This window comes from Mandrillus leucophaeus, unplaced genomic scaffold (genome assembly GCF_000951045.1).
Source record: "Mandrillus leucophaeus isolate KB7577 unplaced genomic scaffold, Mleu.le_1.0 Scaffold1701, whole genome shotgun sequence".
Taxonomy (NCBI): Eukaryota; Metazoa; Chordata; class Mammalia; order Primates; family Cercopithecidae; genus Mandrillus; species Mandrillus leucophaeus.
Genome location: NW_012101701.1, coordinates 113,898 through 139,477, shown reverse-complemented (window position 1 = coordinate 139,477; position 25,580 = coordinate 113,898). Strand labels below are relative to the sequence as shown.

General features: G+C 36.8%; 1 protein-coding gene across 1 annotated transcript in view; it reads right to left on the bottom strand.

Moving 5' to 3' along the window:
• The window catches only part of LOC105537316 (catenin alpha-3-like), a gene marked incomplete at its 3' end in the record, with an annotated part of 150,931 nt that overhangs the window by 51,525 nt on the left and 73,826 nt on the right, over positions 1 to 25,580 (bottom strand). Inside the window, exon 4 of the mRNA XM_011976893.1 lies at positions 23,530 to 23,722. Coding sequence (XP_011832283.1) covers positions 23,530 to 23,722 — 193 coding nt within the window. The remainder of the gene's footprint in view (positions 1 to 23,529; positions 23,723 to 25,580) is intronic.

Here is a 25,580-nt window from a genome sequence, read left to right as displayed (position 1 = left end):
AATCCTCAATAAAATACTGGCAAACCGAATCCAGCAGCACATCAAAAAGCTTATCCACCATGATCAAGTGGGCTTCATCCCTGGGATGCAAGACTTGGTTCAACATACACAAATCAATAAACATAATCCAGCATATAAACAGAACCAAAGATAAAAACCACATGATTATCTCAATAGATGCAGAAAAGGCCTGTGACGAAATTCAACTGCCCTTCATGCTAAAAACTCCCAATAAACTAGGTGTTGATGGGACATATCTCAAAATAATAATAGCTATTTATGACAAACCCATAGCCAATATCATACTGAATGGACAAAAACTGGAAGCATTCCCTTTGAAAACTGGCACAAGATAGGGATGCCCTCTCTCATCACTCCTATTCAACATAGTGTTGGAAGTTCTGGCTAGGGCAATCAGGCAAGAGAAAGAAATCAAAGGTATTCAGCTGTCTCTTATACACATCTAGATGTGTATAAGAGACAGGTGCACATGTACCCTAGAACTTAAAGTATAATGGAAAAAAAAATTTTTAATAAAAAATTTTTTAAAAAGAGAACAAGAACATAGACAACAATTTATCTTTATAGTAGGTGTGCATACTTGCTATGGCATTATATTGTTTAGACTTTAATATTCCACTATAACTATTAAAAAAAAAAAAAAGAATTTTCAGCTTTTCTGCTCTGGTTTCTCCCTATCTTTGTGGTTTTATCTATCTTTGTTCTTTGATGATTGTGATGTACAGATGGGGTTTTGGTGTGGATGTCCTTTCTGCCTGTTAGTTTTCCTCCTAACAGTCAGGACCCTCAGCTGCAGGTCTGTCGGAGTTTGCTGCAGGTCAACTCCAGACCCTGTTTGCCTGAGTATCAACAGCAGAGGCTACAGAACAGCAAATACGGCAGATCAGCAAATGTTGCTGCCTGATCCTTCTTCTGGAAGGTTCATCTCAGAGGGGCACCTAGTTGCATGAGATTTCAGTCAGCCCCTACTGGGAGGTGTCTCCTAGTTAGGCTACTCAGGGGTCATGGACCCACTTGAGGAGGCAGTCTGTCCATCCTCAGATCTCAACCTCCGTGCTGTGAGAACTACTACTCTCTTCAAAGTTGTCAGACAGGGACATTTAAGTCTGCAGAAGTTTCTGCTGCCTCTTGTTCAGCTATGCCCTGCCCCCAGAGGTGGAGTCTACAGAGGCAGGCAGGCCTCCTTGAGCTGCGGTGGGCTCCACCCAGTTCGAGTTTTCTGGCCACTTTGTTTACCTACTCAAGCCTCAGCAATGGCAGACACTTCTCCCTGAGCCTCGCTGCCACCTTGCAGTTCCATCTCAGACTGTGCTAGCAGTGAGCGAGGCTCCATGGGCATGGGACCCTCTGAGCCAGGTGCAGGATATAATCTCCTGATGTGCTGTTTGCTAAGATGGTTGGAAAAGTGCAGTATTAGGGTGGGCATGTCCCGATTTTCCAGGTACCGTTTGTCACGGCTTCCCTTGGCTAGGAAAAGGAATTCCCCAAGCCCTTGCACTTCCCAGGTTAGGCGATGCCCCACTCTGCTTCAGCTCACACTCCATGGGCTGCCCCCACTGTCCAACAAGCCCCAGTGAGATAAACCTGGTACTTCAGTTGGAAATGCAGAAATCACCCATCTTCTGTGTCACTCGTGCTGAGAGCTGTAGACTGGAGCTGTTCCTATTTGGCCATCTTGGAACCCTCAATCCAGTGTAATATATTTTTTATGTACTGTTGAGTTCAGTCTGCTAGAATTTTGTTGAGGATTGTTGTATCTCTGTTCATTAGGGATAATGATCTGTTTTCTTTTATATGTTTCACTCTCTGGTTTAGGTATCAGAATAATACTGGCCTCAAAGAATGAGTTAGGGAGAATTCCTTCCTCCTCAATTTTTTGTAAAAGTTTCAAGAGGATTAGAATTAGTGCTTTGTATATTTGGTGCATTGAAGCTGTGAATCCATCTGGTTCTGGGCTTTTCTTTTGGGGAGTTTTTTTTTATTACCAATTCAATATGGCTACTCCTTATTGGTCTGTTTAGGTTTTCTATTCTTTCCTGGTTCAATCTTGGCAGGTGGTATGTTTCCAGGAATTTCTCCATTTCTTCTAGGTTTTCTAGTGTGTGAGTATATCATTATTTATAATCATCTCTGATGATCATTTGTATTTCTGTAGTTATCAGTTATAATCTCTTCATTCTAATTTATGATTTTATGTGAGTCTTCTCTCTTCTTGGTTGGTCTAGCTAGCAGTTTATCAATTTTGTTTATCTTTTCAAAAAACCAACTTATTGTTTTGTTGATCCTTTGTATGTTTTTTAGTCTTTATTTCATTTAATTCTACTCTGATTTTTGTTATTTCTTTTTTTCCTGCTAATTCAGGGTTTGGTTTGTTTTTACTTTTCTAGTTCCTTGAGATGTGATTAGATTATAAATTTGTAATCTTTCTCCTTTTATGATGTAGGTATTTAATGCCATAACCTTCCCTCTTAGCACTGCTTTTGCTGTATCTCACAGATTTTGGTATGTTGTGCTTTAATTTTCATTTTTTTCAAAAAAATTTTTATTTCCATCTTAATTTCTTCATTGACCCAATTGTCATTCAGGAGCATGATGTTTAATTTCCATGTGTCTGTAAACGTTCCAAAGTTCCTCTTAGTATTGATTTCTAGTTCTATTCCACGATGATCTGAGAAGATACTTGATATGATTTCAATTTTTTTTAATTTGTTGAGACTTGTTTTGTGGCCTAATATATGGTCTACCTTGGAGAACATTCCATTTGCTAATGTAAAGAATGTGTATTCTCCCATTGTTGGGTATAATGTTCTGTAAATGTCTGTCAGGTCCATTTGGCCTAAAGTTCAACTTTTCTTTATGGATTCTCTGTCTCAGTAATCTGTGTAATGCCAGGAGTAGGGTGTTGAAGTCCCATACTATTACCATATTGCTGTCTATCTCTCTTTAGGTCTAGTCATATTTGTTTTATGAATCTGGGTGCTCCAGGGTTGGATGCATGTATTTAGAATTGTTCTATTCTCCTCCTGAATTGATCCCTTTATCATTACATAATGATCTTGTCTTTTTTATGGTTTTTGACTTAAATTCTGTTTTATCTGATGCAAGTACTCCTGCTTGCTTTGGTTTCTGTTTTGTGGAATATCTCCCCATCCCACCCCTACTTTTAGTCTATAGGTGTCTTTTCAGGTAAGTTTCTTATAAGCAGCATATGCTTAGATCTTTTTTAAATTAGTTCAGCCAGTCTACATATTTAAGTGGAACAGGGAGTCCATTTATGTTCAAATTATTATTGATATGTAAGGGATTTTTTTCTATCATATTGTTAATTGTTTTCTAGTTTTTTAAAAAATTCTTTGTACCCTTCTTTTTCTCTTATTGTTTATCATTTTGGTTTGGTGTAATTCTGTAGTGGTTCCATTTAATTTCTTTCTCTTCCTCCTTTGTGAGCTTGCTTTACCAATGACTTACACTTTTTAATGTTTTTCATGATGGTAAATGTCCTTTTGCTTTCAAGTTTAGTATTCTCTTTTTTGTGTGAGACAGGCTCTGGCTCTGTTGCCCAGACAGGAGTGCAGTGGCATGATCACAGCTTACTGCAGCCTCTACCTCCCAGGCTCAAGTGATCCTCCCACCTCAGCCTCCCAAGTAGCTAGGACTAGAGACATGCACCATGACACCCAGCTAATATGTGTGTGTGTGTGTGTGTGTGTAGAGCCAGTCTCACTATGTTGCCCAGGCTGGTCTTGAAATCCTAGACTCAAGTGATGCTACTGCTTAGGCTTCCCAAAGTGCTGGGATCATAGATTGGAGCTACCATGCTCAGTCTAAGTTCAGGATTCCCTTGGGAATTTCTTGTAGGTCTAGTCTGGTAGCAATGAATTCTCTTAGCATCTGCTTGTCTGGAAAGTGTTTATTTCTCCTTCATTGATGAGGGCTAATCTTGCTGGATATAGAATTATTGGCTGATAGTTGTTTTCTTTCAAAACTTAGAATATATCATGCAATTCTCTTCTGGCTTGTAAAGTTTCTGCTGAGAAGTCCACTAATAGTTTGATGGAGCTTCTGCTGTGACTAGACACTTTTCTCTTGCTGTTTTAGAATTTGCCTTTCACTTTGGCTTTAGACAGTCTGATTATAATGTGCCATAGCAAAGTCCTTTTTGCATTGTATTTGTTTGGGGATCACTGAGCTTCTTGTATCTGGGTATCTAAATCTCCTGCTATACTTGGGAAGTTTTCATCTATTATTTCATTAAATGGGCTTTCTAAACCTTTGGATCCCTTTTTGCCCTTATGAATATCAATAATTAGTAAATTCAGTTACTTTATGTTGTGCCAAACTTCTCAAAGGCTTTGTTCATTCTTTTTCATATTTTTTTATATATTTTTGTCTCACTGGATTATTTTTAAAGATTTGTCTTCCAGTTCTGAAATTCTTTATTCTGATTAGTCTATTGTGGAAGCTTTTGAATATATTTTCTATTTCCATCAACAAATTCTTCAGCTCCAGAATTTCTGTTTCTTATTTAATATCTGTCTCTTTGATTTCTCATTCATATTCTGAATTGCTTTCCTGATTTCTTTACACTGGTTTCAGATTTCTCGTGCATCTTATTGAGCTTCTTTAAAATTAGTATTTTGAATTATTTGTATGGGATTCTGATAATTCCTTTTTTGTTAAGATCTATTGCTGTAGAATTATTGTGTTCCTTTACATTTAGGTTTCCTGAATCTTTACACTGATATCTCCATATCTGGTGTAACAGTTCCTTCTATTTTTGAATTTACTTTTTTTGGTGGAGGCTGATTTTTTCCTGAAGCTATGTCTCTGGTATTGCTTGGGTGGGGCCCTTTGGCTTTGCTTCTGTGTGTGTGCAGTAGTGAAGTATGACTTCTTCGGCTATAAACATTATTAGTGGTATCTGTGGTTTCCTTGATATGTTAGGGTACAGTTATTAGTGGAGACTGTATTGAATTTATGGGAGGACTGGATTAGCAGATGGATGTGTCTTCAGGCTTTAGTGATAGTAGTGGTGGGCTAAGCATTAAAGTATGCACGGGTTTGATTAGTGCTGTGCTCCACCTTTGTGGGCATCCTGGCTTCTCTGAGTAGTATACAAAAGTTGAACCTTAGTCTTTCCCTGAACACTCTTGAAATTTTAATTTTTAGATTTTTAGAATCTAACACATTTAGATTTCCAAATCTAATCAGAAAACTATTTTATACTTATATTATTTTTAAATGTTTCAAGGAAAAAGAATCTATACACTTTAAGAATTAAAAGCAAATCTCTTTACTTTTTTTCCTGTCTGTCTCCCCACTAAAATGTTAGTCAGCTCAGTGAGGGCAGTTCTTATCTGTCTAGTTGACTTTTGTGAGCCCAGCACATATAACAGAGCCTAGCCCACAAAAAGGTTTCAATAAATAATTATTTTTAAAAGAGAGAAGAAATGTAAGGCTCTGGGGAAAGACAGATAGTATACATATAATATTTATCTGTATTCATATGAGGGAGATTCACTTTCCCCTACTTAATAATGGAAAATGAAAGAACTTTGGAAACACTATTTGATTGCTCTTTCATATGTGCTTCCACACCCTTTGTTCATACCATTACAGTGTCATTTATCAGACATTATTACAGCTATTTGCATATGTATTTTTCCCAATATACTCTGGGTGCCCAAGATATATCTTATTTATTTTTATATACCCGGGGCCCAAAATAGTACCAAATAGAGCTACTAAATATTTAACCAAAATAGGTAAACAGTAGACATACAATAAATGTTTGCAAATTAATAGGAAAAAGGCATAAGGAAATAGTATAAATACAGTTTTTTTTGTGATCTTCTTCTTTCTCTCCTAACAACACCCATTGTTATACTGACTAATCACTTCCTTTCCATAATCTTTCTCTCGCATTATAAACTCAGATTTTATTTCTGATTAGAACAAATGCTGAGCCAGGCTTATTTTATATTCCACTCTTTTTTCCTATTTTTTTTATATTCATCAAAGCATTAATGAAAAAACAAGAGAATGCCTTTTCTATTGTAATTAAAATCTATAATTTCATGTAAAACATTTTTAGTAGTTGAAAGCAAAAGCTAAAACCTGTAGAACTGAGAACCTTATCCTCTGTGGGGATCTCCCAGTACTACTAAGTCACCTTTCAAGTAAATTTCAACGAAGTTTGCTCTACAACTCTAAATTTGACTGACAAATCTTTAAGACTTGTTATACCCAGATCATTAGTTACCTTTTTTCCCCAGCAACAAAACTAATTAATATTTTTGGTTACTATTTGTCTCTGGAATTTATTCTGAAAGACAACTCATGATGCTAACAAACATCTCAAAGTGGAGTTATCCCAGCTACCATAATAATAGATCATGTATCACTATACTGTATACATTTTTCTCTATCTTAGAAAAAATATTCCTAAATGTTTATGAATACAAAGTATATTATCTGTTACAATACTCTGATCTGTGCAATTTCATGTATAAGCAGCAAGTATCATATACTGCATTACATCACTTTTGCAAAATTGGTTACTCACATAAGCCAAAGTACTAAGACTTTACTATCCTAGGGGATCCCAAAAGGACAGGCTATGTGTGTTTGCATAATTCAAATGTTTTCTGCTTTTTAAAATTACCATTCAAATGTTTCATTTCAGAGATAACATCTCATCAAGTACCTATCCTAAAAAAAGTCTATTGCATTTCTATACAGCAATAACACCAGAAATTGAATTGATTTGAGTCCAGAAACATTGCCATGCATATATGGAACTTCAGCATTTGAAAAAAGTGACATACCAAAACTGTTTTTCAAAGTAGTCGTACCAATTCCCACAAGCAATGTTTAAAAGATCCTATTGCTTCAAAGTCTTTCTAACATATGGTATTGTCAGACTTTTTAATTTTTGCCAGCTGAATTGTATAAAATGATACCTCATTTGCATATCTATCTCACTAATAAGGACAGACATCTCTTTATATTCTTATTGATGTCATGTGTATACTGTTCTGTGAAATTCTTTTTGGGCCATTTTCGTTTTGTTCATTTTGCCCTTCTTATTGATTTGTGAAGGTTCACTATATATTCTTGTTATAAATCCCTCATTGGGTTTATACCAATATCTTCTCTAAGTATATCTTTCCATTTTCTTTTAAAAACTTTTTGACAGAACAAAGTTCTTAATTTTGAACTAGTAAGATTTGAATTAGTAAATTTTAAACTAGTTTACTTTGAACTAGTAAAATGTACATCTTTTCAGAGCTTTTTGTTTCATGTTTAATAAATCTTGCTCTACTCCCAAAGCTTAAAAAATCCCTTATTTTTTAAGGAGTTTTTTAAATTGTTTTTGACATTTAGATCCTAAGTGTACCTGGAGTTGACTTTTTGTCTATAATTATGAGAAGCCAAGTGACAGAGAGACTGAACAACAGAGAAGTCAAAAGAATGTTGCAGCTGATTGGAAGAACTGGGCAAATAATTTTAAGCCCTTTCCCAGCAAGTCAGGAAGGTAAACTTGGAGTTCTGGGCCTACCTAGGGAGAAATGTCTAGCCAACATTCCACATTTTAAATGGGACTTTACCAAACTTTAAAAATTAATTCTATAATTTTAATCACAATATCCAGCATCCAATCAAAAATTATCCAACATATCAAAAGACAATATTGGATACTTAAGAAACTGAAAGGAAAAACAGACAATAGGAACAAACCTACAAGAGAACCATATTAGACAAATCAGATATGGAAATTAAGTATAATTGAGATGATCAAGAAAAATTATATCATGATGAAAATTTCAGCAGGAAATTAGAATTTGTAAAAACCTATTAGGTGGAAATTCTTGAACCAAGTAATATAATAAAGATTGAAGCAGTTGGATTCAATGTCACATAGACATAGCTAAACACAGGATTATTAACCATAATATGTTAATAGAAAATGTCCAGATAGAAGCACGAAGAGAAAAACAAATGTACAAAATACAGAAAAGAGCATAAGAGACCTATGAGACATAATGAAAACATATTAAATGCATAATCATAATTTGAAAAGACATGTAAGAGAAGAAGAAAAGGGATATTTGAAGAGAAAATGATCAAGAATTCTCCAAAATAAATGAAAGACATCAAACCATAGTGGACTTAAAAGTGTTATAAACCCCTAGCAGGATAAATACCAAGAAAACTACATGAAGGCATATTATAATAATATTACTGATAGCAATGGGAGATAGACAAATTCCTCTGCAGACAGGGATGGGTCCCCAGTGAAACCCAACCTTCAAGCAAAGGACAGTCTAAAACCTGAAAATGAACTGCCAGTTCAGGACAGAGTCCGCGACCGGAGTGAGAACTTTCATCCGTATCTTCCCCACTCTCTCTCAATTGGTTCCTTCTGAATGATGCCTTTTAACCAATTGAATGGTGCTTTTCCAAGACCACTCAAAGACCTATCAGTATGCAGTCCCTCATTCCAAGCCCATAAAAACCCCGGACTCAGCCCCACAGCCTTACCTACTTTTGGGACCTCTCTCATTGCTGACAGTTTTCTTTCTGTCACTCAATAAAATTCTACTTTGCCTTACTTAATCTCCAGTGTCCATGTACCTTATTCCTCTTGGTCCCAGGACAAGAATTTGCTGAACTGCTGGAGCAAAATAGCTGTAACATTCCTCCTCACAAAGCTAGGGACAGCAGGAGTAAAATCACTGTAACATTCCCTCCCACTCACCAAAGAAAGAGAGAGAAGCAGCTGCTGGACACCACTCTCTCCCACTCACTGAACTATGGGAGCAAAAAAGCCACAATATTTCTAAAACCAAAGGTTAAAAAATTTTTTTAAACAAGTCAGAGAAAAAAACACAGTACCTTCAAAGAAGTTGCAAAATGACTTATGGTTAATTTGTCAGTAGCAACAATGGAATCCAGAGGCAAAAGAATAACCTCTCCAACTTGCTTTAAAAAAGAATAAAAAAGAACTGATTTCCAACTTAAAATTATTTACTCAAAGGAAAAAATAAACTCAAAACTGGAAGTGGCAGTTTCCAGTGCTAGCAATAATAAGATAGAATACACATGACTAATCCTTTCACAAATAACAGACAAAATATATAAAACAACTACTTTTTTTTTACTTTTTTTCCTTCCAACATTTATTTTAGGTTCGGGGGTACATGTGCAGATTTGTTACATCAGTAAACTGCATGTCACTGGGTTTCGGGGTACAAATTATTTCATCACCCAGGTAGTAAGCACAGTACCTGGTAAGTAGTTGTTCAATCCTAACCCTTCTCCTACCCTCCACCTTTAAGTAGGCCCCAATGTCTCTTATTCCCTTCTTTGTGTCCATATGTACCCAATGTTTAGCTCCCACTTATAAGTGAGAAGACGTGATATTTGGCTCTCTGTTCCTACATTCATTCACTCAGGATAATGGCCTCCAGCTGCATCCACGTTGCTGCAAAGGACATGACTTCATTCTTTTTTATGGCTGCATAGCAGTCTATGATGTATACATGGTACATTTTCTTTATCCAATCCACCATTGATGGGCACCTGGGTTGATTCCATGTCATTGCTATTGTAAATAGTGCTGCAATGAACACATGAGTGTGTGTTATCTTTTTGGTAGAATGATTTATTTTCTTTTGGATATATACGTAAATTGTTTTAGGCAGTACAGCCATTTTAACAATACTGATTCTTCTGATCCATGAGCATAGAATGTTTTTGCATTTATTTGTGTCATGTCTGATTTCTTTCAGCAGTGTTTTCTAGTTCTTGTAAAGATCTTTCACCTCCCTGATTAGCTGTATTCCTAGGTATTTTGTACTTTTTGTGGTTATTGTGAATGGATTGCATTCTTGATTTGGCTCTTTGCTTGGATGTTATTGGCATACAGAAATGCTGCTGATTTTTTTATGTTGATTTTGTATCCTGAAAGTTGTTTATCAGGTCTAGAAGCCTTTGGGCAAAGATGATGGGGTTTTCTAAGTATAGGCTCAAATTGCCTGCAAAAAAAGATAGGTTGAATTCCTCTCTTCCTACTTGGATGCATTTTTTTTCTTTCCCTTACCTGATTGTTCTGGCTAGGACTTCCAGTACTGTGTTGAATAGGAGTGATGAGGGTGAGCATTCTTCACTTGCTCCAGTTCTCAAGGAGAATGCTTCCAGCTTTTGCCCATTCATATGGTGCTGACTGTGACTTTGTCATAGATAGCTCTTATTATTTTGAGGTATGTACCTTTGATGCCTAGTTTGTTGAGGGTTTTTAAACTGAAAGGATGTTGAATTTTATTGAAAGCCTTCTCTGTATCTATTAAGATGATCGTGTGCTGTCTTTTAGTTCTGTTGATGTGATTAATCACATTTATTGACTTGTATATGTTGAGGAGAACTTGCATCCCAGGGATTAAAGCCTATTTGATTGTCATGAATTAGCTTTTTGATGTGCTGCTGAATTCAGTTTGCTTGTACTTTGTTGATGCTTTTTGCATCCATGTTCATGAGGTATATTGGCCTGAAGTTTTCTTTTATCATTGTGTCTCTGCCAGGTTTTGGTGTCAGAGTGTTGCTGACCTCATAGAATCAGGGAGGAATCCCTCCTCCTCGATTTTTTGAATAGTTTCAGAACAATAGGTACCAGCTCTTCTTTATATGTCTGGCAGAATTTAGTTGTGAATTCATCTGGTTCAGGGCTTTTTCTAATTAGCAAGGTATTTTTTATTACTGATTCAGTTTCAGAACTCATTATTGATCTGTTCAGGGTTTCAATTTCTTCCTGGTTCATTCTTGGGAGTTGGTATGTTTCTGGAAATTTATCAATTTCTTCTAGGTTTTCCAGTTTGTGTGCATAGAGGTGTTCACAATAGTCTCTGAGGGTTTTTTATATTACTGTGAGGTTGATAGTAATGTCCTCATTATTTCTGGTTGTGTTTATTTGGATCATCTCTATTTTTTTTTTTCTTAACCTAGGTAGTACTCTATCAATCTTATTTGTTCTTTCAAAAAACAAACTTTAGGTGTCACTGATCTTTTATTTAAAAAAAATTATTTCCATGAGTTTTGGGGGAACAGGTGGTATTCAGTTACATGAGTAAGTTTTTTAGTGGTGATCTGTGAGATTTTGGTGCACCCATCACTTGAGGAGTATACACTGTACCCAATTTGTAGTCTTTTATCCCTCACCCCATCTCCCACCCTTTCCCATGAGTCCCCATAATCTATTGTATCATTCTTATGCCTTTGCATCCTCATAGCTCAGCTCCCACTTGTAAGTGAGAACATACAATGTTTGGTTTTCCATTCCTGAGTTACTTCCCTTAGAATAACAGTTTCCAGTTCCATCCAGGTTGCTGTAAATGTCATTAATTTGTTTCTTTTATGTCTGAGTAGAATTCCATCATATATATACACACAAAAATGTGTTTTACATCTCAGTTTTATTCAGTTCAGCTCCGATTTTGGTTTCTTTTCCTCCAGTACCTTTGAGGTTGGTTTTCTCTTGCTTTTCTAGTTCCTCTAGGTATGATTTAGATTGTCTATTTGAGAGCCTTCTGCCTTTTTGATGTGGGCATTTGGTGCTATAAACTTTCCTCTTAATACTGCTTTAGATGTGTCCCAGAGACTCTGGTGCATTGTATCTTTGTTTTCATTTATTCCAAAGTATTTCTTGTTTTCTCCCTTAATTTTATTGCTTACCCAAAAGTCATTCAGGAGCACATTGTTTAATTTTCATGTCATTGTATGGTTTTGAGAGACCATCTTGGTATTTATTTCTATTTTTATTGCACTGAGGTCCTAGAATGTGGTTGGTATGATTTCAGTTTCTTTGAATTTGTTAAGAATTGCTTTACAGCTGAGCATCTGGTTGATTTTAGAGTATGTGCCATGTGCACATGAGAAGAATGTATATTCTGTGGTTGGGTGGAGTCTTCTGTAGATGTGTCAGGTCTTGGTCAAGTGCTGAGTTTAGGTTTTGAATATCTTTGTTTTCTGCTTCTATGATCTGTCTAATTCTGTCAGTAGGGTGTTGAAGTCTCCCACTATTATTGTGTGGCTGTCTATCTTTATAGGTCTGTAAGAACTTGTTTTATCAATCTGGGTTCTCTAGTGTGGAGTACATATATTTTTAGAATAGTTAAATCTTCTTATTGAATTGAACCCTTTATCATTATGAAATGTCCTTCTTTGTCTTTTTTCATCATTACTGTTTAAAGTCTGTCTTGTCTGAAATAAAAATATCAACCTCAGCTCTTTTTTGTTTTCCATTTGCTTGGCAGATCTTTCTCCATCCCTTTATTTTGAGCCTATGGGTGTCACTGTAGGTGAGATGGGTCTCTTGAAGACAGCATGCAGTTGAGTCTTGCTTCTTTATCCGACAACTTGCTGTGCCTTTTAAGTGGGGCATTTAACCCATTTACATTTATGGTTAACACTGATATGTGCAGATTTGATCCTGCCATCATATTGTTAGCTGGTGTTTATGTAGACTTGATTATGTAGTTGCTTTATAGTGCATTGGGTCTATGTACTTAAGTGTTTTGTGGTGGCTGGCAATAGTCTTTTGTTTCCATGTTTAGCACTCCCTTAACCCATTTATACCGGTGGTTGCAATTTTTTTAATTTTTGCAATCAGACCTTGGTGATGACCTTGAGCAGTAGAATATAAATAATTCCCACATACTTACCATTCCAATAATGGAACACTAGGGGTAAATGGGTTTTTAAGGACCTCTCAAAAGACAGGTCTAGTGGTAACAAATTCCCTTAGCATTTTCTTTTCTGAAAAGGGTTTTATTTCTCCTTTGCTTATGAAGCTTAGTTTGGCTGAATATGAACTTCTTGGTTGGAATTTCTTTCTTCAAGGATTAAGGATGCTGAATATAGGCCTGTAGTCTCTTCCAGATTCTAAGGTTTCTGCTGAAAGGTCCACTATTAGCCTGATGAGATTCCCTTTGTAGATGACCTGCCCCTTCTCTCTAGATGCCTGTAATATTGTTTCTTTGGCATTCACCTTGAAGAATGATAATTATGTGTCTTGGGGATAGTCATCTTGTATAGTATGTCACAGGGGTTCTCTGAATTTCCTGAGTCTGAACATCAACCTCTTTATAGAGGTTGGGGAAATTTTTGTGGACAATATCCTCAAATATGTTTTCCAATGTGTTCTCTCTTTCCCTGTCTTTCAGGGATGCCAATGAGTCACAGATTTGGTCTCTTTATGTAATCCCATATTTCTCAGAGATTTTGTCCCTTTTTGTCTTTTTTCTTTATTTTTTTCTGAGTGAGTTGATTCAAAGAACCAGCCTTCAAGCTCTGAGATTCCTTCCTCAGTTTGATCTATTCTGCTTTTAATACTTCCAGTTGTTGGCCGGGCGCGGTGGCTCAAGCCTGTAATCCCAGCACTTTGGGAGGCCGAGAAGGGCGGATCACGAGGTCAGGAGATCAAGACCATCCTGGCTAACATGGTGAAACCCCGTCTCCACTAAAAAAAAATACAAAAAACTAGCCGGGCGAGGTGGCGGGCACCTGTAGTCCCAGCTACTCGGGAGGCTGAGGCAGGAGAATGGCGTAAACCCGGGAGGCAGAGCTTGCAGTGAGCTGAGATCTGGCCACTGCGCTCCAGCCTGGGCGATAGAGTGAGACTCTGTCTCAAAAAAAAAAAAAAAAAAAAAAAAACTTCCAGTTGTTTTATAAAATTCTTTTGGTGAGTCTTTCAGCTCTATCAGATTAGTTTGGTTCTTTCTTAAAATGGCTATTTTATCTTCAGCTCTTGAATCATTTGACTGGATTCCTTAGATTCCTTGGATTGGGTTTTAACTTTCTCCCAAATCTTGATAATCTTTCATGCCATCCAAATTCTGAATTCTATGCTGTCGTTTCAGCCATTTCAGTCTGGTTAAAAACCACTGCTGGTGAGCTAGTGCAGTCATTTGGAGGTAAGAATACACTGGCTTTTAGAGTGGCCAGAGTTCTTACACTGGTTCTTTCTCATCTGTGTGGGTTGATGTTCCCTTAATCTTTGAAGTTGCTCTCCTTTGGATCAAGCTTTTTGCTCTTATATTCTTTGATGCCCTTGGAGGTCTGACTGTGGTATAAGTTGAATTTGGTCAACTGGCTTCATTTCTGGATGAGTTCAGAAGGTCAAGGCTCAGCTCATCACTTCTGTGCTGCATGCTCTAACTGTGTGGGGGCAGGGACCAAGCCCACAGCTTTGTTCTCTGGCCCCTCAAGGTTAAGCACCTGCTGCACTGGAGGGACCAAGATTTTCCTGGTCCACTGGCAACAATACTCTGATGGAGGATGCTGGCAAAAGCCCTTCATCGGGGTGGTGTCAGTGGGGTTGATGCTCACATGTGTGCACCAGCAGCAATAGGGCAGTGGTAGGGAGGTGGGGGCTGTGCATGCACACGTTCTCCAGTGGCACCGGGGTGGCAGTCACAAGGTTTATAGGAAGAGGCTGCAGGTGAATGCACACCAGCAAAGTGGTGGGTGGAAGCTGTGAGAAGGTGCACACTGGTGGGGGCCCATCTGCAAAAGTTATCTGACAGTTAAATTGGATCTGCCAGCCAAAGAGTTATGGTGGTGGCTACTGGAAAGCACACCAGTTGGGCATCGAAGGCTGCGCTGCAAAAGAATGTAGCCAGACAGAGACCTTGGGAGAGGCTGGGCAGAGAGAGGAGCACTCATCAGACTGACTCCAACGCACAGCTAAGATAGCCCTGCTCTGTCTAGATCTGACAGTCAAGAAAGGCCAAAACTACCTAGAGGAGTATGGCAAGCCTTGGGGGATGGGCATCCCTGGCCATGTGCCACTGTGATCATTCTTGTTCCAAACTCTCTGGGTTCCAAGCAGGCTAGATTCCTGTCTTTGCCAGCTCTCCAAACAGCTCTCCTTGCCAGTTCAAATGTCTATGGGGATCATGGGGTATCATGCACCTAGGATTCCTGAGGTCCCTGGTGAGAGCGGGCCACTCTATGCCTATTTAACTCACCCCTTCCCCAGGAGCCTCTCAGGGCCAAGAATGAGTCCTGATGCTTGGCAACCCCATGTAGGGTTCCCAGCTTCCTCCCTCTTCAGTCCAGGATCTGCATTCTCCTTCCAACCACTTTCAATGCCTTCCTTCCAAAGTACTGTTCAGAGTGTGCTGATTTTGATGGTCTGGTCTCTTGGTGGGAGAAGCTCTTCCTGATCCCTGTAGTCAGCTAGCTTGGCTCCTCCCAAAAGATCTATTTCAAGGCACCTGATAAGGACAGAAAGCAAAAGGAAACTGGAGAGAATTTGACTCTTGAAATACTAGAAACCATACTGGTTGAGAGTTACATTTATATGGCATTTCCTATAAGTACACTCTCCAGTGGGATAGCATAGGGCAGTTAGAACTCAAATAGTAAGTTACCATCTTACTGACTTAAGCTGTCACAGGACAGAGTCTGGGAAAGGACAGAGTGAGTAAAAACTGAAGGTAAAAAACAATCTCATAAAAGAGAAAACTAAAGATTGGGGAGCCCTGGAGGTACACATGAACTTTTCTAAAACTGGGAAGATGCTGAAGAACCCAATAGAAAGCAATAATCATAAGGAAAAAATAAAAATAAAAATCTGTGCTGTGATTTCAATTGCTGCCCATTTCATTTCAGGAACAACTGAGTTTAAAGTTTGAATCCTGCAAGTTAGATAGGTTTTGTAAACACATCAAACTGTCCACTGAAACTTCACCAAACTCTATAGAAGAAAAGACCATGTCCCAGGACTAAGAATTCTCTGTAAGAATAAAAACCAAATCAACCTGGTAAAAAGGCTACACAAACTCCTGGTTATTCACCAGTAATTTAACCACCTGCTGAAGTAAAACTCAACACTCTTCCAAGGAAAATAAAAGAATCCAAAATATCTCTTTCTTTTTCCATCTCTACCATTTCACCCAAACAAGAATCCAAAATACCTATAGTCTCTTTTCTATACTGCCAAGTATATAACCAAAACTTACTATCATATGAAGAAACAGGAAAATGTCACCCATAGTCAAAGAAAAATCAGTCAACAGAAACAAAACTCAGTTGTAGTCAGCAAATAAAGGGTGTGATGCAACTATCATAAATAGATTTTAAAAGAGACTGGTCCTAATGGATGAATAGATGGGAAATTTCAGGAATGGAAACTATTTTCAAAAACAAATGAAAATTCAGGAACTAAAGTAAAAAAAAGGTTCACTGGATGGATTTTAAAATAGACTGGAGAGGGCAGAAAGAATTATTGTGATATATTTAAATTAAATGTTATAAAGTACCATTTAAAATATGACAAGATATGAAATACTTGGGGACAAATTTAATAAAATATGTGCAAGATTTATATCCAAAATAAATGTAGAGATATATACCATGCTTTTAATCAGAAGACTCATCACTGTCAAAATGTCAGTTCAGCCCAAATTGATCCATAGATGTAATCTAGTCCTAAATGAAATCGCAGTGGACTTTTTTGTAAAAATTGACAAGCTAATTCTAAAATATCTATGAGGTTCAAGGCACCTAGAATAACCTAATCAAAATAATTTGTATTTCAATTACTATGAGGTACAGTAATTAGGACTATTGTGGCATTGGTGTAAGAATAGATATATAAATCAAAGATTCATATTCATATAAGAGTACCTAAGTAGACCCATACATATATGGTCAATTGGTTTTCAACAAAGGTGAAAGAGCAATTCAAAAGAAAAACATAGTTTTTTCAATAAGCGGTACTGGAAAAACTAAACATCTAAATGCTTATATATGGTACTGGAGCAATTAAATTCTATATTTTAAAAAACTGTGACCTCTAACTCACAGAACTCATAAAAATTTATTTCCAGGTAGATTGTAAAACAATAAAGCTTCCAGATGCTAACATAAGAAAATATCTTCTTGACTTTGAAGTACTCATGTTAACAAACTTTTTTTTTAACAGAACACAAAATCTCTACCCATAAAGGAACAAAATGGTAATTTGGAATTTATTTAAATTAAGAACTTCTGAATATTTAAAAATGGTTAATATTATGACAGGGAGAAGATACTTGTAATACCTACAACTAACAAAAGGACTCATATCTAGAACATATAAAAAGTTATCAGAGAAATACAAATTAAAACTACAATATAATACCACTACACACACTTGAACCAAAAACACTGACACTTGCTAACACCAAGTTCGCAAAGAATGTGGAGCAATTGGAACTCATATTAGAAAATTCACTTTGGAAAGCTGTTTGGTAATATATACTAAAACTGAGCATATGTATACCTTATGACCCAGAAATTTCATTCCTAGGTGTTAGTCCAAAAGAATGTCTACATTAATGCACTGGAAGTAATGCACAAATGTGTATATAATAGCAATGCTTATTAAAGACAAAAACCGGAAATAATTCAAATGTTCATCAGCAATAGAATGGATAGATAAATTATGGTCTATTATCAACAAATGAATGAACTACTATATGGTGAGCTCTCACAGACATACAACATTAAGCAAAAGAAATCAGACACAAAATACAACACACTGTATAGTCTCACTATTTAAAGTTCAAAAAGAGGCAAAACTAACCTATGGTGTTAGAAGTCAGGATAATGATTACCTTTGAGATGAGGGAGTAGTAGCTGGTAGGGGGGACAAGGGGCACTCTTAGGGTTTAATAATATTCTATTTCTTGATGTGGGTGGAGGTTACATGAGTGTGTTCACTATGTGGAAATTTATTGTTGTTAGAGATAATGTGTGCACTTTTCTGTATATATGTTATTCTTCAATAAACCATTTAAAACATTAAAAACAACCACTTGTGTGGCTTAGAACAGTGGTCCCCAACCTTTTTGGCACCAGAAACTGGTTTCATGGAATACAATTTTTCCACAGATAGTGGGTGGGGGGAATGGGGATGGTTTCATCCTGAAACCATTCCACTTCAAATCATCAGGCATTAGATTCTCATAAAGACCACTCAAACTAGATCCCTCACATGTGCTGTTCACAACAGGGTTCACACTCCTAAGAGACTCTAATGCCGCAGCTAATCTGTCAGCAGGTGGAGCTTAGGCAGTAATGCTCATTTGTCTGCCGCTCACCTCCTGCTGTGCGGCCTGGTTCCCAACAGGCCATGGACCAGTACCAGTCCACGACCCAGGGTTGGGGACCCCTGGCTTAGAAGCAATGTCTAGAGATTGTAGGGTAATAGAAACTATATAAAGGTAGTATATATGCTACAGGCAAAACACGTAATCTAGACATTATAAACAAGTCTTAACTAATCCCTGGGTAACTGCTATATGAATATTCTAAAACTATTTAAAGAAAATGTCAAATTTAATACTTTGCCATTGTATTGGTATAAGTGTATGAGTAAGCTATAAGACCATGAGTAACTATAAGTAATAATTTACAATGTGAACCACTTCTGCTGAATCTCTACACTTCTACCCACATATTACCTTTCCTTTCACCATCTCTCCCTTATACTACCCATGTTTCACCTTTCATGGGCAAGTTCTTTAGTTAACCAAAATGCCCACATTATTTATCACTTCAAGTCTGTAAATAAAGTCACCGAAAGCAATGAAACAGAATCTTGTAGTAAGGCTACATAAATTATATGTCTTTATTGGAAGGAAAGATTTTCTAAATTGGTCTCAATTTAGAAGTCAATAAATATATAATAAAGCTATCTCTACTCTCAACATATTTTCATAATATTTCAATATATTTTCACTTTTGCAAATACTTTAATCTTATTAGTTGCTCTTCATTAGTCCTTCACATTATGCCACTGGACAAATACCTTTAAAAAAATAACTCAAAGCAGGAAACTACTTAAAATACATTTCCAGTATTTTATAGAGTTTATTGGATCAGAATCCATTCTCCTTATACTTCAACTCCACCAGTGAGCTTAAAATTCCTTCCAAGCTTTTGGGAACAATGCTCTCAGTGTCACTATCCCTACTATACATAGGATAATCATTGGCTGTTCCCCAAATTCCAGAACCATGTGCCATTGCATTGCTTTCCTCCCACCCTGAAGTCACTGGCAGTAGCTCATTTTGGCAGTTTGTCAAATAAATCACACGGTAAAGCACTTGGTGATCTTTAACCAAATGAATCTGCGGTGTGTGCAGCATATGACATGTAGAGGTATTCCACACATTATAATAGAACACAGTGAAGGATATACCCTGTACAGCATAATCCTGGAATCAAGACTCTCTTTGAGAACTTCTCTTTAAAGTAATATCCTTTTTTTGAGCTAAAAAGGTCAACTTACTTAAAAACAAAGGCAAATACCATCTCATGGCAACTATTGTTCCCTTCTGAGAATGACTGATGTCTTACATACTTATTACCAGACAGTTTATGGAAATTATGCTGTCAAATAGATCACATTTTCCTACAGAAACAGTGTAAGGATAGGGCTCATATCCCTTACCAAAGAATCAACAGAGAAACTATAATTATGAGAGTTAAAGCAAAGATAAGACTATTATAAAATTTTATAATATAAAGTGACAAAAGGATGCTTCAACTTTTTAATTTATTTAACAAACGTTTAACAGGTGTCTGTGATGTGTCAGGCATTGGTAATCAAATAACACCTGGTACCTGCCATGCTCAATAAATTAACTAACAGTCACGATTTACTAAACAAGCACATCAATGTTCACTGTATAGGGTGGTTACTGTCATGAATGAGAGATGCTTAGAGTCTGTGAGGACACAGAAGACAAACCTCTAAATCAGCATCCAGGGATCAGTAAACACTTCCTGGAAAAGATGACCTGGGCTCAGCTTTACTACATGAGCAAGAACTGACTGAATTAGAAAGGCAATCCAAGTGACAGGAATATGGTCATGTTCTGCATAACAACATTTCGGTCAACAACAGATGCATACATGATGGTGGTTCCATAGGATTATAGTAGAGTTGAAAAATTCTTATTGCCTAGTGACCTCATAGCCATAGTAACATTGTAGTGCAACGCCTGTGGGTTTTGGTAACACTTCCAGAAGAAGGCATTGTTAACATAGGAGATGAAAATTCCCATGCGTGCTATTGCCCCTGAAGACCTTTCAGTGGGACAAGATATGAAAGTGGAAGGCAATGACATTGACAGCCCTAATTCTGTGTAGGACTAGGCTAATGTGTGTATTTGCGTCTTAGATTTTAGTAAAAAAAAAAACTTTAAACAGTAAAAAAAGAAAAAAAAATTTAATTTAAAAAAGAAAAAAACTTATAGAATAAGGACACAAAAGAGAAAATATTGTGCAGCTGTACAATGTCTTTTAATCTAAGTATTACTACAAAAGAGTCAAAAAGTTAAAAATTTTTTAAGCTTATAAAGTTAAAAAGTTGCAGTAAGTTAAGGTTAACTTATTATTGAAGAAGGAAAAATATTTTTAAATAAATTTAGGGTAGCCTAAGTGTACAGTATTTATAAAGTCTACAGTGATACTAGGCATTCACCACTCCCTGACTCACTCAGAGCAACTTCCAGTCCCGCAAGTTCCATTCATGGTATGTGCCCTACACAGGTGTACCATTTTTTAATTTTTTTAACCATATCTTTACTGTGCCTTTTCCATGTTTAGGTATACAAATACTTACCGCTATGTTATATTAATCATTGCCTGCAGCATTCAGTATAGTAACATGCTGTAAAAGTTTGTAGTCTAGGATGCCTAGGTGTGTTGTAGACTATGCCATCTAAGTTTGTGTAAGTATACTCTATGATGTTCACACAATGACAAAATGACATATGGATGTACTTCTCAGAACGTGTCCCCATTGTTCAGTAAGGTATGACTGTAGCTGATAACACGTGCACAGAGGCATAAAGCAACATGGAACATTCAAGAAACTGAGAGTTCCTGTTTGGAGGAACATTTGAGGGAGGAGCAGTCACAGGAAATGAGGTGCAAGATAATGGCAGAAGCCAAATCATGAAATGCTTTGGGAGGTAGGTTTAAAGTTTGAACTTTATTGAAGAAGGTAGTCCCCCTGATCCTCCAACAGCTACTAAAAATGATTTTAAGCAGACAAGTAAAATGAGCATATTTTCATTTTTAAAAGATCTATTTGATTTTACTATGGAGGAAAGCTAATGCAATAACCCTGAATTCACGAAGCAATGTTAAGAATAGAGTAGAAGGAACAGATCTGAGAGACAACAAGGAGAAAAAATTCATTGAACCTGACTGATGAAAGAATATATACACCAAACCCCCATGACACCAATATGACAAACCTGCATATGTACCCTGAACCTGAAATAAACGTTTTAGAAAAGTTTTTAAAAGTTCATTGAACTTAGACTTTAATTGGAAGAGAGGGTGGAATGAAAGGAAGAGTCTAAACTGGCTTGGTGACTAAGATGATGATCAAGAACAAGGACAAAGTGTGGGTCTCTGTTGGTAGGGAGCAGGGAAAAACAACAAATATATTTCAAATTATCTTGCACATTATGTTGTCTATATATTGTCTGAAGAATATATATAAAATATAAATTGTATATAATATACATAACAAAGTGTAGCCATTTTGGAAAACAGCGTGGAGGTTCCTAAAGAAATTAGAAATAGAACTACCATTAAGAGCTAGCAATCCCTCTTCTGGGTCTAACACTGAAGTAAAGGAAAGCACCACTTATAAAGATATCTGCACTCCCATATTCACTGTATCATTTTTTACAATAGTCAAGATATGAAAACAACCTAAGCGTCCATCAACAGATGAATGGATAAATAAATTGGTCTATATATACAACGGAAAAAAGGAGATCCTGCCATTTGTCACAACATGGATGAAACTGCAGGACATCATGCTAAGCGAAATAAGCTAGACATAGAAAGCTATTGCACAATCTCACTTATATGTAGAATCTTTGTTTAAGAAAGTCATATAGGCAAACACAGAGAATAAAACAGTATCTACCAGGGGCTGGGGGCAGGAGTGAGGAAATGGGCAGGTGCAGATCAAAGGATACAAAGTTGCGGTTATGAATAATGAACAGCTCTGGAGATCCAGTACACAACATGAAGACCAGAGCTAATCATCTTGAATTCAGGATTTTTGCTAAATGAAATTTAGATGCTCCTGCTACACACACCAAAAAAATGGGTAACTGTGAGATTAAGAATATGCTAATTTACTTTATTATAGTAACCATTTTACTATTTATATGTATTTCATAACATTATGTTGTATACCTTAAATATACACAATAAAATTTATTTTAAAATAAATTCACATAAATACAATTTTTTTTTTGAGATGAAGTCTCGCTCTTGTCCCCCAGGCTGGAGTGCAATGGCACGATCTCAGCTCACTGCACCCTCTGCCTCCTGGATTCAAGTGATTCTCCTGCCTCAGCCTCCCACGTTTACAGGCGCCTGCCACCATGCCCAGCTAATTTTTGTGTTTTTAGTAGAGATGGGGTTTCACCATGTTGGCTAGGCTGATCTTGAATTCCTGACCTCAGGTGATCCGCCTGCCTTGGCCTCCCAAGTGCTAGGATTACAGGCATGGGCCACCATGCTCAGCCAAAAATTTTTTTAAGTATATAACAAATAATCCCCTGTATCATACATGTGACATAAAGCTTACTGTTACTAGTATATTCATTTTAATTATTTAATTAGCAAAGGCTTCCTGATTTTCTTAAAGTTATGTTGGGGGGTTAAGGGAGAAAAATATTTTAAAATCCCAAGTCTCTTTTACAAAGCTGAACAAGAAAATTTAACTTTCCTTTTCTTCCCAAAATAGATACTTGCAGAAAGCTGATATATACGAAAGCATTCCACTAACCAAAGAATATTCAGCAATTATTTTAAAACTATCCTACAGTTTAGACTTAAATTCATTAGAAAATTGCTGTATTATCATAAAGATCGCAAAAAGATGAAATATATGCTTAGATTATGTCATATTAACAAAGCAGCAACTTGACTCATGCATACTTTATGCAAAGCATTTTTTAAAAAGTTTAGGAAATCTAAACCTTCAGAAATTTGCAAAGTTAAAAATGTACTTCTGAGATGGTCAGGTCTGAAACTTCTATTTCCCAGCTGTTTACAAGGAACTTCATAACTTATTTATGTATAGACAAATAAATCTTCAGCTTCATTAGTCATTTCTCACTATATCCTATGACCAAAAAAGGGTACTCTTCTCTTTGTTTATTATGGAAAAGCTATGTCAAGGCGGGGGAGGAAGAGGAATTGCCTGCGGGGACTGAGCAACTAAAAAGAAGAGCCTAGAGTGGGACTGAGCCTTGGAGCTGTCTAATGAGCCACTCTGCCTCCCACAGCTAGCTCCTCACAGCTCTGCAAAAGACTAAAAAACTGGAGCCAACAAAAACAAAACACTCACAGATCTAATTTGGTGACTAACACCCTAAAGATATGCAGTTTGCTCCTGAGCAGGACTAGAGTACTCACTTTCTTTGCGAACTTCCTCAAGTGAAGCCGTAAGCTCATCCTTTAAAACTGTAGCTTCCTGGGCAATCTTCTCTCCCTTGTCTAATAAATTCCAAGTTGCTTCCTCCACAGAAGCTAGAAGGATACTGGCTCTTTTCGAACGTCCTTTTTTCCTGCTGGAAGGGTTCTGGGGACAGTTTACAAGTGTGGTAACCTAAAATTGAAAAAATACAAAGTGCTCCATTGACAAATTGTAAGGCGAACATAGTCCTGTGATATTACAGCCCAGAACAAAAGACAGTACAGTTGACCCTTGAGCAACTCAAGGGTTAGGGGCACCAACCCACCATGTAGTTGAAAATCTGAGCATAACTTTCGACTCCTCAAAAACAGAACTGCGAATAGCCTACTGGTGGCCAGAAGCCTGATAACAATAGTCGATTAACACAGATTTTGTATCTATATGTACTATATAACTGTATTCTTACAATAAGATGAGCTAGAGATAGTGTTATTAAGAAAATCATAAGGAAGAGAAAATATAAATAAATAAATAAATAAGTATAAGTGGATCATCATAAAGGTCTTCATCCTCATCATATTCATATTCCTGAGGAAAAGGAAGAAGAGGAGGGTTGGTCTTGCTGCCTCGGGGGTGTAAGAGGCAGAAGAGATGGAGGAGGTGGAAGGGAAGGCAGGAGAGGCAGGCACACTTGGTGTAACTTTTATTGAAAAAAATTCTGAATAAAAGTAAACCTGCATAGTTCAAACCAGTGTTGTTCAAAGATCAACTGTATTTCACAGTAACATGACTCATTTCCAGTGCTGTCGATACACCTACAAAAGTCAAGTCATGGCACCAAGAACAGCAGCAGGAGCCACCATGGAGTTCCCAACTAAAAATAGGAAGTGAGAGCCTTAGCGTTTGAATTTCAAAATATAGACATTAAAATGCCCACTCTTCAACTACCCCGGTCATCAAATCATTTCTATGTTAAATATTTACTGAACATCTATTTTTTACATTGTTCTGGATGATGGAAAAGAAATGCATTTCACGCTTTCATGGAGTTTACATTCTTAATGTTGGCAGCATACAATAAACATATAAACAAATAAAAAATGTAAGGTTCAGTAAATGTTAGGAGGAAAAATAAAGTTGTGGGAGGCAACAGAGTGAGAAAGAGTGGGGATCGGGGTGGTCAGGAAAGGCCTCTTGATGGGGGACTTTGAGTGAGACCTGTTTGAGAGGCCAAATGAGTTAGAGGAAAGTGTAGGAGACCAATCTGAGAGTTTACAAAGGGCAAGAAAGTAGGACATAGTAAGGATCTGGCCTTTGTCCCCTGAGGCAACCGCTGTTTTATATGATTCAGAATGTTTCTTCCTCTCCTAATATTAGTTATCTCTATTCTCACCCTAAGTAGACTAATACTGACTTAATTATAATTATTTTTGGCTCCCTCTTAATGTAGATTGCTGGCTAAAAAGTGGTATAAATTTTATCTTATAAAATTATTTGATATTTTGGAGATAAATAATTTTCTGCTCTCATTTTTGACTGTCTTATCAAAGTTCTGTATTTTTTATATGAAGTTTCTGTAATTAAAACAATACACACATATACAGGCTTCTAGAGCATTCTTCCAGTAGTAAAACTTGAACAAACTCCTCACCACAAGTATATGAAGTGAGAAATGTGTGAATTAGCTTGATTTAATCATTTTACAATGCATACACATATCAAAACATCACAGGGTACAAAATAAATATCTATAAATTTTATTTGCCAATTTTAAGTTAATAAAGCTTGGGGAAAAAAAGAAAGAAATGAATCTTAACAAATACAAGAACAAACTCATAATAAGAACATTATTTGAAGACAAAAATTAAGCTTCTGTATTTGGAAACAAAAACATCATACTGAATTACATTATTAAAAAACACCCATTTCTGGCTGGGCGTGATGGCTCATACCTGTAATCCCAGCACTTTGGGAGGCCAGGGCAGGCGGATCACTTGAGGTCGGGAGTTCAAGACCAGCGTGATCAACATGGAGAAACCCCGTCTCTACT